The sequence below is a fragment of the Macrosteles quadrilineatus genome, unplaced genomic scaffold (genome assembly GCF_028750875.1).
Source record: "Macrosteles quadrilineatus isolate MER2022 unplaced genomic scaffold, UCM_ALF_1.0 Scaffold_4__1_contigs__length_99947679, whole genome shotgun sequence".
NCBI classification, from domain to species: domain Eukaryota; kingdom Metazoa; phylum Arthropoda; class Insecta; order Hemiptera; family Cicadellidae; genus Macrosteles; species Macrosteles quadrilineatus.
The window spans coordinates 15,185,441-15,201,135 of NW_026542597.1; the positions used below are offsets into that span (position 1 = coordinate 15,185,441).

The window sequence follows — 15,695 nt, forward strand, 5'->3', positions numbered from 1 at the left end:
TCTCGCTATCATAGTCAGTCAATGATTTAAAAAATTTGTTATTTATTTTAACAATCCTGAATATACTTTGGGTCCAAAACATGAATAACACTTTTAAATCTGTTCTAAATCATTCTATGATAAAAACCAAGTTAATATTAAAACTGTTATGTTCTGCTGGCATTCGCGTTCAACCTTCTTTTGTTTCTATAAAACCTCCTCAGTTGCTACAACAAACAAGTTTATGTTGCTCTGAGTAACGTTGACAAAAGATCAATCCTTTCTTTCCTAAAAGTTTCTTGTAAATACTAAATATAGCTTCACTAATCTTTGCAGGATTTTGAAATCTTTTTAATGGATGTCCAACACACTGCCAGAAGTGGCTTGGGCATGGAATCGTACTCACTTCGCAACATGTATCTAAGTGTCTTTGTTGGTAAGTTATTTACTGAACACATTAGAGGTTTTTGTTAGATTATTGAATTTAACATGGATTTCATGCACATCTATTTTCTGTTAAGAGATAAGTTAGAGTTGTAAAAGTTGTAATAACAATGGTTTTCTAAAAATAATTGTTCCCTTTGCGTATGTCCTAAAGTTTAAATGAGTGTAAAAGTTCATTACTTAATTAAGTAAATTTACTATCAAAAGCGGGTGTTGGGAGTGGTAAAGCTATGCTGTTTTATTACTTAAATTTACTTAAATTACTTAAACGGTAAAAAATCTGTAATGCTCTAGGAGAAGTGAAAAGATCAATTTTACTTTGATTTAGTTGTCTTAAAAACATTATTTGATTGCCCAGCTTTTTAACCATCCATTTACAAAATTAAAAATACGAAAATATTCTACCTCGTTGTTATACAGTGGAACCTTGATAACAAGTCACCCTTGAACAAGTGCCATTTTCAAATCCCCTAGTATTTATTTTACCCCCAATCGAATGTTATTGCAAACCTTGATAACAAGTCGACCTTGAACAAGTGTCATTTTAAAATCCCCTAGTATTTATTTTACCCCCAATCGAATGTTATTGCAAACCTTGATAACAAGTCGACCTTGAACAAGTGTCATTTTAAAATCCCCTAGTATTTATTTTACCCCAATCGAATGTTATTGCAAACCTTGATAACAAGTCTTATTTAATGAACCCCATGAGAGCCTTATTATCGAGGCTCTACTGTATTTTGCTACACTAAACGACATTCTCGTATAAGGAATAAACTATTACCGTGGGTTTCATGGTAAAACCTAGACCCGAGACAAATTTACTGTTTCATTTTGAGGTCCCGAAAGACCAAAACACCATCTGTTGAATTCATTTGATGAGATTTTAGTCCGAATCCAATTTTCATGAAATTTTGTACAAACGTGTAAACCGAATATTCGAAAGAGTTCACAGACCAGCATGGCCGGACTATGGGTACAGGGTTTCATGGGGTAAACACTGGGTAGGCCTACAAATAATTTCGTATATTGAAACAGTTGTACACTTAATCGTTACGAAGAAAAGTAAAAAAAAAAAAAACTGTAAATTTAATACCTTTTATGTTATTCTTATGGATCATAAGTAAACAGTTGTAGTTTGCTTGTTTATGGATGTACTTCGATCTAATTCGGCATAATATATTTTTTCATGACTAAGTTATTGATATTTTTCCAAATACACACTTTATTACATTCAGTGTTGCAGCAAACTTAAGTAGGTCTACTCATTAAACCTAATTGTATTCAAAAAGGGAGTAAATCTAACATTTTTGAGGACATATTTGACTGAAAATTAAATTTGGCAAATAGAAATTCGCCTATTCTGTAGGTTTGCTGTAACGGTTTTTTATTTTGTTTTATTTGTCTGTTATATTTTTACAGTAAAGACAGCGTACATTTACATAGCAATGAATTTGGCCTGGAGCTCCTTGATGATTCCATACCTAGAGACGACTCTGACTATGTTGACCATAGACAAAGTAGCCATCTTGGGAAGTCTGCCCTTAGGGATGATGCTGGGACCAACCGTAGGATACTTCTTAGCTCCAAGGTAACTTAGATGCTAGAATTAAAGTTTTATCTGTGTGTCCTTTTATTTTGTATCTTTGGATTGGTTTGTGGACTTATCTTTTAGGTTCTTTTTCAACTGAAGACAGGATCATATTCTAGATACAAAAAATAGCAAAAGCTTAAGGACCTTGACCAATTGTAAAGTAAAATGTCTGCAACAAACCTCCTGACCCTATTTAAGAGTATGCAAAAAGAAAACTAATTCCCAAAGTAACATCACTCGTCAGCTGACGATAATATTTTGTTCGTACCGCTCTTATACTACACCCCTGCTTTTGTTTTACAAATACTCCTCCTGGGGCCTATTTCATAATAAAGTACAAACTAATATTATTAGAAAATCAGCTGATCGCCTAATGCAAATCTTATGGAAATTACAAGTTACAAGTTGTAACTTGTAACTTGTAGTTTATTATGAAATGGGCCCCTGAACGGCTGAAGCGATCTGCGCGAAGGTTTGTCCAGTAAATGTGTTAAACTAAGGGAAATTTACTATTGGACGTGGGAGTGAGTTCTTTTAAAGTATTTTGGAATGTTAACACTTTACAGATTTATCTCTTAAAATCTTTCAGATATGGATACAAATCAATTTTTCTCCTCTTCGGTATCCTCAGCCTGTTATCAGTTCTGCTTCTCTCGTTCGTCCAAGTCTGGATCATCTGCTTGGCAAGGATTTTAGCAGGAGTTGCAACAGGTGCAGTTCTATGCTACGCGGGATCTTACATTAAGGATATCGCAGAGGTTGGTCACAGTAAAAATATAAGATTAAATATTTTAACTCTCTAATTCAACAAACAAGATCGAGAATATTTGCGATCTATTACTCGTTCTGTGATATCGTATGTTGACGTCATTAGAATACACCAGTTAATAAGATAAGGAAGCCTACAGGTCTTCCAGCATGTCAAAGTAGTCCAGAACCTTTAAAAATGTCAATTCATACAATGCTTGTGTACTATTTTTTATATTGTTATTGTTTTCACTCGTTTTGTTACATGTTTTGTTGAAGCAAGAAGTGAGAGTAGTTCTGAGGCCTTTGTACTACGGATTCACGTCGCTCGGCTTCCTTTTGGTTTATGCAAACGGCTCGACTTTCTCATACTTTGAGGTAATCTTCTGATTTTTGATTTGCATTCAAGACTTTTCTGAGAAGTTTATAAAAAAGTTGGACCAATAAACAACGAATATCATACTAATTTGGCTTGGAAAAGCGTGAACGTTGAGATTTTCTTAACGATTCTTTATATAAAAGCAGTGGAACGATTTAGGTCAGAGTAAAGATGCAGCCAGTCAACATTGTCCAGTCATAAATTTCCTGTAATGTTATGTTCTGTAGACTGAATGGTCAATGCAAATACAATTAGCTGATAAGATGAAAGAGAATTTAATATAAAGAACATTTTTATTGCCTACTAATTAAGAGCTAACAACTCAAAACCAAAAACTTTTCCTATACTGTATAATTTGCTTTGGAATAGATTTTAGAGTCTGGATTCAGATAGATTTGTAATAGATTAACTTTTACTAGTAGAACATTTTAAAGACAAAATTTTTACATTGACTCGAGTTTCAGATGCTACTGATGCTTGCGGTCGTACCAGTTTTATTCTTGATTTGTTTGACCTGGCTGCCTGAATCCCCGTATATCCACGTGGCTAATGGCAACATGGCGACAGCCGAGAAGTCGATTGACTTTTTACACAGAGGGATATCCACTCGGGGACTCGATCAGCTGATGCTTCTTATTCAGGTTTGTCTTTGCAGAGTAAAGTATTCATTTTTGGGCTTATCCTTTTCGATCTACTTTTGCACCCACGAAGTTCAACAACCAAAGACTTCTAAATCTGGTAGAATAAATTAGAAAGTATTCTTTTGAAATGGGTATTTCCATTGTAGTTTTATTCGCAGCTTATAAAACAAGACAAATGTCGTTGGACATAATCAATCTAGACACAACAGCGTGTTTTACGGGGGTGAGATAAAGGGATACTTGACTGATAACAAAATATAAAACATTACACTTAAATCCTGCTATAAACCACACAAATTTGAAGTTATTATGGTGTAAAATCCTCAAAATTAAGAGATTGACTTGATTTTGTTGTTTAGGAAGACACAAAGACAAAGTCAAAACGATGAATTCCAGTGAGCGGTGCTGGGTGGGCTGATAAGGCACGTATGACTTTTATTACGGCAATAAGAGTTTTATTATCTTACACTATACCGATATACAATAGTGCCAGTAACGTGTGCAAGGAGGGTGACACAAAAATCTGCCACTTACAGGAAGGGCTGTATTGAAAACCGGGAGAGGACAACGGACCAGATCTTTGTTTGGGTTGATCCCCTGATTTATGGCCTGAGGGTAGTGGTCACCGGAGGAGGGGTGGGGAATCGAGAATTCTGAATCCCACCGGAGGCGTTAACTTTTTGTCAAAGATTTCGCTTAGAATGTGATTACTTCTTAACTGGTACATCTTTTGTTAGAATTTTAAATTTTATGATCAGAACTATTTTTCGATTAGGAAACCTTTATTCGATTTTTTCATTATCAGCAAGTTTGGTTGGTTTGGTTAGGTTATGATAGTTTAATTTTAGAAATAAAAAATTAAAAATTGCATTTTAGGCATTTGTAATTTTATTTTATGAACATAACTATTTTTTTATTAGTAAACCTTCATTCGATTTTTCATTATCAGCAAGTTTGGTTAGTTCGGTTAGGTTATGATCGTTAAATTATTTATTATATTATTATTATATTAAATTATATATTATTGATCGTTAAACAGTTCGGCTATGCACGGTATGATGCGGAAGCGTTCGACACCAACCTAGAACTGACAGGTCAACCGACCGTGATTAAGAGGATTACAGCCTCGGTCAAGTGCCTACACCCATTGAAAACCAATCACTTCTGACCCTCCCGTCTACCTGAGAGTCGCCGCCAGCCCATCGGTTACCTCCCGCTATCTCCGCGTCCCGCCACCTCCGTGTACCGTTACCTTCGAATTTCAGAGTGACCCCTATAATCCTCGGTTACTTCCTGCGTTAAGACTTTCCGTCCAAACCTAACATAACCTAACTTAACCTAACCTAACCTAACCTAACCTAACCTAACCTGACCTAACCTAACCTAACCCACGGGTTAAATTTTCATTAAATCTTCCATCCACGGGGCTTTGCAGCCGTGGATGCAATGGCAGCTAACAACGCAGGCAGTGACGGGATTATAAGCGTCACTCAAGAATTCGGAGGTGGCGGGACAGATTTGGGTTCGGAGATGGCGGAACGCGGAGATAGTGGGAGCACACGCAGCCCATCCACCACTCACTGGGGGTAACCATCAAGGTAAAAATCGTTCAAATCTCGAGATAACTTGATTTTATTGTGCAGGAAGGTACAAGGAAGAGAGGGCCAGAGTTGTTTCTTCCTCCATTCCACAAAGACCCGAAAATTGCCAAGGCGAACCTTACTCTCTTCGTTCTTCTTTCTCTCACTGGCTTCCCCGTGGTGTTCATGTTCATGGAGCCGCTGATAAGAGAGGTCCAGAAGAAGTTAATCTGGAACTCTCTCTTCATGATTGCTACGGTCAGCCTCCCTCTCATGCCAGTGGTTTGGATGTTCCACGCTTGCTGCAGTTCTAGGACAAAGATGGCGACTTCATCGACACTCATGTCTCTGTTTATGGTCAGTGAGAGCTCTTGAGAGGTAGTTTTGAAGCTATTAGATAAAATAGGTTCTTATCCGCTAATTCACCTTCATTTTTTCTGTTTTTGCACCATTTTTAATGTATATCTTCTTTCTCTTCCTTTAATCTTAACTACCCCCTACAATAGGTTACTGATCTGTGATGACCTTAATAACTTACAGTAAGCAGGTCTATGAAAAAGAGGGCTACCACTATTTAAAGTTTTCCCTACCTAACCACTTAATCACCTTCTTTTTGCATAGGGCAGAATTCAACAGTGGGGGCTCTCTTCTTTTAAAAACCTGTACTTTACGCCCCTGAGGTATAGTTTAGTTCACAGAATCAAGCCAGTGGTGACCAGAGATAAGAGAATGGTCTCAACCCTCAACCCAACAATATCTTGCTTATCAGGACAATGCTGCCAAAACGTAGCCTATTCCGGAAATGATTATCTGAGAATCCCAAACAGTATGTTACATTGAGAATATTTAAAAGAATAGTGTGAAGTTGGCATTTGCATCATGTTAAGTCCAAACTGATAAAACGAAGAAAATATAAAATTACTTTATCAATCACATGCCAGGTTTTAATTCTTATTCAAATTTCAAAACAATGAGCCAAAACTGGCGTCGATTCCTTTTCAAATAATTTTTTACACTAATGTAACATGATTTTGGTTTTATTTTTCAATATTTTTCTTTGGGTACCTATATTTTAATCAGTATAATTCTGTTTCAGGCCATTCTTGGAGTTTTCTTTTTTTATTTTGAAAGCGGCCAAGATGTATCACATATTTTTTTTATACCTACGATTTGTCTTACATTCTACACTGCAGCATTCCTAGTCGGTAAATATTACTGTAACAATAATGCTTTACTTTTATTGTTCTACTATAAGAATAAATATTAAATTGCAAACAGCATGAATATGTCCCTTGTCCCTAACAGTAAGCTATTTTAAGGACACCCTATTAATCCTCAATAAAGAAATTGATTAATTATTCAGACAAGTGGTTTTTAGCTGGGTGGGAGGGGGTTAACTATGTTTAGGAAGGGAGAATTCAGGTAGCCAAAATGTCTAGAATATAAAAATATTGGTTAATGGTTTCTTTGGCATTTTTGTCGTAAATTATTTCATTATACGATTTCTTTTGTTTACTTTTATTGATATACAAATGTAGATTCATGTTATTTACTAACATTACTGGACAAATAATTGTTTTTCCTCTGGCATTCTGCATTTATTTTCTCTCTAACCCAAAAAGGCGTGTCTAGCAAGTTTTTACTGGAGGGTTTAAATTTGCTACCCTTGACAAAGAATTGTAGGAAATTTAATGTAAACCAAATGTATATCTGAACTCCCATAACCTTGTACTGTATTTTAACATTGTCTTGATTCATACTTTTTCAGGATTTGTTGATAAGCAAGAGGAAGAGGGAACTGACAGATGTCGAGATTGTGGGCGAGTAGTAACTTTGAGTGCTGGCTTCTTCAGCATGTTTCTAAACGTCGTGGCTTTCCTTCCAGTTAAAGAAGTCTTGGGAACAGCACCCATTTTGTGGTTTTATTCTGCAGTTTCAGTTATCATGACGATCTTTATAATAGTTTTTAAACCTGAAGGAACATTATTTTGAGTAATATTATGTTCCTTTCTAAAATAAATTTGTGGAATTTCTAGCTGTGGTGTATTATTAATAGGTACTCCTGATGTTTTTAAAATAGTTTTTAAATTTAGCTTTTATCGTTTTCTCCAATTATGTTTTTCCATGTTAGTTTTGTATCTAAAGGACATAAGCATTCACTCTCCTAGTCAGCCCAGGTAGGTGGGTAATTTTCCTTCTACCATGGGTGATGGTTATTGTTTATTGTGACAGGACAGGAGAACAAGAATTTTGATAAAGAGTAAGAGAAAGGTTTCAATCAGATTAACCCTTAAACGCGCGCGCGAAGGTATGACATACCCCCACGTACGTTAATGTTGCAATAATTTTACAATTATGGTGGCAACCACGATGAGCATAACAGTAGCTTCCTAAAATAGCATATGCTATTATCTGGCTGTAGGGTTGTTAGTCTTGACCAAGTCATTAGACCTGTTATCACCCCCCTGGGTCTGGCATACTCCCACGCGCGTGCTTGTGTTACCAGTAGGCCTACACCCAGATAGCAATTTTTTCCTGATTCAGTATTAAATCAAGGTTAAACTTTCAAAGATGCAAGCCTGAATTAATCTTAAAATATCAAGCCATCAAGCCTAATTCAGGGCTAATTCAAGGGTCCTACTGAACACTTGTGAAACCTGAATCAACCCTGAAAATTTTAGGTTGATTCAAGGTAAACGTTTCTGGCAGTAATGCATAATCAAGGCTGAATTGAGGTTGAATTAAGGTATAAGTATGTTTAAATTAAGGTAAAATCATGGTCAATTCAGGACTCATAACCTGAAAATTTAAGGTTAATTCAAGGTAAAGATTTTTGGCTGAAATCAAAATATATTGTTGAATTCGGGTTAAATAAAAGCATAATCATGATCAACTCAGTACATACAGTAACAAGTGATTGACTGACAAGGAATTTTACTTGACTTACGGCATTCTTACGGTCTTAAAGTAGTCCAATATTTTAATGTCCTAGTGGATAGCCTAGCTGTTTTGTCTTTGTGAACTCAAGAACTTTAATGATGCCTACTAAGCGCGGGGACAGCTATCTATTAGGACATCAAAATATTGGTTGCTTTATGGCAGTAAGTTAAGCCTTAAAATATTAAACGCAAGGTACATTACCTTAAGCTTTAATCTACGCAGAAAACTTTGGGTGGATACATAATTTGACCTTATAATCTATATTATAATACAGTTACCACTCACTCACTCATTGATCACTATTCCTCAAAAACTACCATGCATATGTACTCAGAACTTGGTGGCATGGAGGTTTCACTTAACCTCCATAATAGGTTTCACTTAATATGTACACGAAGTAGCTTTGAGAGATTCCATCAGGGCTCTGGCTCACTGGCTTTAAAATTACAATGTTAACATATTTTTCTTTTGACAGAACTTTCGTTTAATTGTATTAGCTACCAAACCGCTGTTAGGAAAATTCTAAGCAAAACCAATGCAAAACAACTGTTTGTAGCAAAGAAAATTTTTCAATTCTGTTGTGAAGCCCAAGGGGAGGGGCAGCTAGAAACCTATAAATGATGCTATAACACTTTATTTAAATGTTGTATAGGATAACTGAGTTAGGTTAAAAATAATAAGCCTATTCTGCCAAGCTTGTGAGTGAAGGGTGGGAGCATTTAATTTTTAATAAGGCCTCATCAAATTACACCAGACCCTGCTTTAGAAAAGACATCTCAGTGATCAACAAAAAGTTTAAAAGTTCAAAACAGTTCTTCAAACATAGCCAAAATATCACTATTTGTGGGGGTATAAATAAAATGTAGCAAGTGACATTGGTTATAGTAAATTTATTTTATGAAAATATAAAGTATAAAACAAACTTGAAAATTAGAACATGAGTTAAATTAAGTGACATTTTACTTATACATTATTTACTGTCGCATAACCTCAGCCTGATGTTCCTATTCTGTGCACCAATAACTCCTCTTTTCCTGCAACAAAAAAAAATCATAAAGTATCGACTAAGGGAGTATGTTTTATCTAATTTTTTTTTAAATTTTTTCTGTACATGTAATCTGCTTGAGTTAAAAATTTCAGCATGGTTTTCCAGTTCACTAAGTAATTTTTTACTTGAATTGTTTTGACTGTGATTAAAGCTGAAACTGTGAGCAAACATTTATTAATATAGTTATTTGTGTGACAAAACGGCACGGAGACGGCTGGACACTAAATCAAGTAAATAGGGGGCCCAGGATCGCTGAGCCCAGGGGCCCATGATGGCTCTCTCCGGCCCTGATTATCATTGACATTATCAATAGTCTAAAAAATTGGGGAGCGAGCAGGTCTAGTGGTTAGAGCGCGGTCATTCCGGTTCCTGGGGTCCAGGGTTCAAATCCTGCCAAATCACCAATGGATTTTAACTAAGTGATAATGCCGTAACCCCTAGGTCTAGCCTGAAGTAATGTGAAAAACAATCCCGGGCTCCAGCCTAGCGTACGGGGACAAAAAGTCTAAAAAATTGTTGAAACACACAGCGAAATGTAGGTACATGTCAGCTACAGAGCTGCAAATTGTGTCATTCTGTTCACAAATGATACCAGCAAGTGGCGAGGAGCCTTGCTGCAGCGTACTTAAGCGAATTATGGATTTATACGCAGAAACTGGCTCTTACTTGAAAAACCACCCTTGTATGTTCCTTATACTAATAAACCAAATTAACAAACCCGAGACTTGTTATTAGAATTCTAAAACCCGTTGTTGCAACAGTTTAAACGAGTAGGTAGTTTTATCGAATTGGCCAGGGTAGAGTACTCGTCTGTCCTACAGTTATTCTAAAAGTTAGGCAAAATTTGCAATAACATTTTAACAAAGGCGAGGATGATATTGCTCTCCTCCTGGGCGTCTGCAGGATCTTTTGAGCGCTTCTAGAGCTCTGAACCTTAGATTAAATTAAAATAATTAATCAGTCAAAACCGTGAATCCTTCTCAGCACCCCGGGGAAGAAATTTGAGCGTGGCTGGTACTAGGGGTAGGCTGCTCAGTAAATACAATCTTATTCGCCCCTCATAATTTACGTCACATGCTTTTTACACTTTGGATCTTAGAAAAAATGTAAGTTAATGGGATATTTTAAGTAGGCTACCTATTGAGTTTTTCCATGCACGAAAACACTAAGAATGCTCTAGTTTTTAACCTTGGTGAACCCGTCATCGGCCACTGATGCCATGTCTTGTCATCACGGCCTGTGTCGAACTACAGGGAGTGTCGAACTATCGAGGTTCTACTGTAACAACAAAAGTAAACCTTATGAAATAAACAGTTCTATAACTAATATGCTCTACAAACCTTTTAGGTACTGGCCCTAAATTTGGCTTGTCACAGCCATGCACGGATGCAGTTTTTTTTTACTTTCAATTCAGTGGCTTCAGCCAACAGTCTCTTGGCTACAACTGAAACAGTTTAAGTGAAACGCCTCATAATAGATAACAATAACAAAAGAATTTGTTATGCAAATCTATATAAAGCTCAAATACCACTGACTCATTCATTCACTCACTCATCACGAAATCTCAGAAACCATAAGACCTAAGGAACCTGAATCTTGGCAGGCATCATCCTTTTGGGTAGTAGACGATCACTAAGAAAGGATTTTACCCTCCGACCTCTGGGCTCGCCCCAGTGGCTCTGGAGTTTCCCATGTTAACCTTATGAGAAATGGAATTAATGAATCTTAACAGCTGTTTCAATTAAACAAGTTGATTCTGTTCTATGATGTTTAATAGCATTAAAGTTACAAGGATTACCAACAGGGTGCAGCACTATTATTTCTTTTACATTTATGACAACAGCTAATTTGCAACCAAAAGGTGAGTGAGCGTAGCGAACGAACTTCAACCTGGAGGCGAGTTAGCGTAGCGAACGAGCTAACCTGAAGGCAAGTGAGCGCAGCGAACGAGCTCTAACCTAAAGGTGAGTGAGCGTAGCGAACGAGCTCCAATCTAAAGGTGAGTGAGCGTAGCGAACAAACTTCAACCAGGACGTGATTGAGCCATGCGAACGAGATCATCTTGAAAATTAAGAAGTTAAACGGGGCAAAGCCCGCGGGTTACAGCTAGTATTGGAAGAAAAATACAAAACAATCAGCTTTTAGAGAGAATATGCCATGTATTTGTATTTAACAAACTAGCTTTGACAATCTCACTTCTGTAGTAAAGTACAGAATAGACATAATTGGTCAGTGTGTGTTTTCAGGGGTGTACAGTGGGATTTACCAAATGAATCAAGTACAAAAAAATTAGTTTAGACTCGTTCAATGGTCTTGCCTCTCTGTTCAACCTGAAATTCTGGCTAAATTAAGCAAGATGGAAAAAGAAGTAAACCATAAGTCTGGCATTAATTTTTTTTAAACAACTTTCTTCCAAGTGAATTTTTATTTGACCAACAAACGAAAGTTTTAGTAAGTTTAACCTACTAACTTTCTTACTCTAAGGTTTTAATAATATTAAGTTATGATTTAGGCTATTAATATTTTTTGTTTTAAATTACAAATCATCAATAAAATTTAAAAACTATAGGCCTACAAATGGTAAGGTTTATTTAAAGCAGAAAATTTCAGAATTTTTCCAAAATTGTTAATACCGGTACCGTAAGTTAAATTGCAGCACACAGACCAAGTTATTCATAATAATGTCTAAATTACAGTTCTAAATTCTGCAAATTTTGATGCAAAGCAAGATGGCAACTCATCTTGTAACGTTTGTTCAAACGGCAAGCCACTTGTTTCAAATCTGTGTTCGCTGAAGCTAATTAGTTAATTTGAAAAATAACACAGCAGCCTAGGTAACCTTGTTACAATAACTTTACAACTTACAGCATGGGCAATATAGGCCTACATCTTTAGTAACTTAAATAGGCACAAGTTACCAGGATATGATTTAAAGTTAACAGCTACATAAAACCAAAATGGCAGGTCTCCAGTCAAGTGACAGTTTGTAGAAGGTTGTTTTAAATTAGTTCATTACGGTAGCCTACCTTTACTTAGTTTAATCAATGGGTATGGCGTACAAATAGTGATGTGGGCCGGGTAAATACCCAGTGGGTAGGTAAATATAAATTGGGTATTTACCCGGGTATCTACCCCAGGCCTGGGTAAATACCCAAAAACTGGGTATTTATAATTTTTATTAAAGTTAGAGAAGATTGAGATGTTTTTTTGCAATTATTACCCTGTAAGGATAGTAAAATGATGATAAAATGTGTTAAACAAAATTTCATATGGTCACTACTAGCATTTTACTTCTGTGTATACTCGCCATAATACCCAGGTCTGAGCATAAAGCATAATCGGCATAAATACCCTGGTCGCATGGTTGCACTGGTCCTGACTACTTATGATTTTTTAATTTCTATGATATATAGATGAATTTCAATTTATTTTATTGAAAATTAATAAAATTATTTTTAAAGTAATAATTATTATTTAGGAAGACAGGAAAATTTAACCTAGTTAGTGGCCTATGTGTAAACAACTTAAGAAAATAATTAAAACTCAATCTGTAGGATGGCAGAATTTAATAATATTTTTTTCTAGATCTTTTGTTGGTATCAATAGTATCAAAATAAAAAAAACTAATTTCATAAACTTGTGATACAAAACATTTGAATCTATAGGCCCAGTAAATCTTTCAACAATTTCTGGATATTTATAAATTAAAATAATTATGTTTATGTTATTTAATTGGTTATAAATTTATAAAATGATAAAAATTGAAATAGCCAGCCTTTTTTAATAGGCTATTTTTAGTAAGTTAAATTTTAACTGATGTTACTTGATTTAAGACACGAAACCCCATGCTTATTTAGAAAATGTATGTATCATTTAAAAAAAGGTGCTAAATCATTAAATAAAAGGTACTAGCAAAGCTTCAAGCTACTGTGGGCCTAAAAGGTGTTATAGACTATCCTAATTTATCATGTAATGATAATAATAACATATTTAGGGGTATATATAAATGAATTTCAATTGATTTCATAAATACCCAAAATACCCGGGTATTTATGGATTTTGGGGTATTTACCCCGAGTTTTAAATACCTGGGTATTTTACATCACTACGTACAAAACTTTGAGAGATGCTAATCTTAACCCATCTAAACGTTTGCCGAAAAACCCTAGCATCAGGACATAGGACTAGGATAAGCCTTTAGACCTAGGCTACAGTACCAAGTCTATAACTTAAGACATAGGCCTAAGCTAAATTAAAATATTTTTCTATAGGCCTAGGTCTATTTATCCAATCCATCGAAAATCATTTCTTCATTCTTAAATGAAACTTCATAACTTCGGCCTATGATAACTTAAGACAATCTACGCTGATAAAAAACTGCATCATTAAGTTACATATTGGCTTGTGTGTTCATAATATTGTAGCCCACCGGATTTGGCAAAAATAAGTAACTAGGTCTTGAACAATTCCAGATACAATATTCCAACGGATCACAATACTTTCTAGGCCAACTAAAAAACAATTCACCAGTCATGAGGCCTAGGGCAAGCACAGGCCTAGAATTATTCTGGATCCTAGTCCAAATTTGGCAGTTTATTGTTGTAAGATAATTTTCAGAGCATTTGTAACTTGAGGTTCTAATGTCAGTATGATTAGCATTCTAACACAAATATCTTATCATAAGAATGGAAAAAATATTATGAATACAATAAAAAGATTAGCTGACTCACCTTTATGTTTCGTTGGCTCACAAGCACTTTTGTTGCAGTTAGTCTTCTAAAATCGAACACTATGGAATTAACTATGAACAAAGAAATTGAAAATTGACAAAAACTAACTTCAATATGAATACTTTATGTCTAAAAACTCTGATATAGTAATAACGCGAGAAACAAACGTCGCAAAAAGACAAACTGACAAGACACACAAAGACAAAGACAAAGAGGTTAGGATTGTTTAGGGGTGGATCCTGGCGTCTGGCTGGCGTCGCTTGGTCGAACTGCATCATGGGAATTCGCGCTGTTGTTTTGTTGACTCTGTTGCAGGGCGGAATCTATGAACTCAAAAAGGGCAGTATTTTGTTGTCCTTGAATCCAGCCACAATGTTCCTAATATTTGCAACCTTGAATTGTGAATGCAAATTGTAGGGAAAAGTTTACCTTGAATCAAGGGTCCTTGCTATCTGGGCAGTGTTCATTAGGGAATCCAGTGTCCCCCCCCGCGCATAGTAGTGTCTCAGGTTTATTACCATAATTAATTAGTATTAATAACTTTATCATTATAATTTCGATAGTATTGAAAGTTTGCCAAAAAGCTTAGTATCTGTAAACCAATTGGATGGAAATGTTCAACCACAGAGTCCACTGATCTAGCCTCCCAGTGCAAAGGCACGTCTGCCTTGATAACCATCTGCCTTGGACAAAAAGACGCCAAGACCAAATTTAAGTGTAAAACCGTAAAAACCCTTATTCCGGCGGTAAATTTAAAATATTTGTGAAGTGTACATACATTAAAATAATTTTTTTAATTTTTTTTATAGTATTTTCTACAAACCGGATAATGGATTAATTCATTAAATATTTACTGTTTCCATGGTTTAATACAAATATTATACTTTTGCAAAATTAAAAATAACATTTGTTTACAATAAAACGTTGTTTAACTACAATTTTCCATTATTACGTTTCATGATGAACAAATTAGGGGTTGAAACTATTAGCATAGATAAAACCAAAACACTCCCTTAGTAGATTTATCATCCTTATGGAACAGCTGAAGACAATTTTATTGTTAGTTCTGTACGGTTTTCTGTAGAGGTCGTGTTTTGTTTACAATTTGTTTCCCGTTATTACAGCCATTTAAAACCTCGTTTAGCCAAATAATACGATCTAATCATAAACAATAACCTGTCCCCTAGTCATATAACCAAACAGCAAAGCACAAATCAAGAAATTAACCCTAAAATAATAGAAACAAAGTTTCATCGACACTAGCGTCCATGTGTCACGTACATGAACTAGACACGAAAAACGTGCTTCAAAATTTACAATGGGATGAGAAGTCTACTTAGTCTATGCTATTAGTTTCAAATCAATTAAAGGATAAAGGTACCATCGTAAAATTTGCATAACAATATGACAAAATGATTATAGATATTACGTCTAAAGTTTAAAGAGCTAAATATAAAAAAACCCTTTTTTATAGCCATTTTTATTGGAGTGCACACGTTAACGTTTAAAGGTTAAGTTTTATCATCGTAATGAGAGAGTGCAGAATGGGATATTTTTTAAGAAAGGGTTAGGTTGTATATTAATCGGCCTACTATTATAACATTGATTATCTA

The 15,695-nt window shown here is 35.3% G+C and overlaps 1 protein-coding gene and 1 long non-coding RNA gene across 2 annotated transcripts; one reads left to right on the top strand and one right to left on the bottom strand.

Moving 5' to 3' along the window:
* The first annotated feature begins 367 nt into the window (after positions 1–367).
* LOC128992767 (facilitated trehalose transporter Tret1-2 homolog) lies at positions 368–7,628 on the top strand. Its single transcript, XM_054416507.1, has 9 exons — positions 368–415; positions 1,846–2,014; positions 2,607–2,775; positions 3,044–3,142; positions 3,608–3,784; positions 5,428–5,721; positions 6,461–6,569; positions 7,133–7,216; positions 7,597–7,628. The coding sequence occupies exons 1-9, from the start codon at positions 370–372 to the stop codon at positions 7,626–7,628; spliced, it is 1,179 nt and encodes a 392-aa protein (XP_054272482.1). The 5' UTR covers positions 368–369.
* Positions 7,629–9,131: 1,503 nt separating this feature from the next.
* On the bottom strand, positions 9,132–14,338 carry LOC128992316 (uncharacterized). The gene is made up of 3 exons (XR_008490706.1): positions 14,083–14,338; positions 10,490–10,630; positions 9,132–9,338 (listed from the first exon to the last, which is right to left on the bottom strand). It is a non-coding gene; the product is annotated as an uncharacterized LOC128992316 (long non-coding RNA).
* Positions 14,339–15,695: the final 1,357 nt, after the last annotated feature.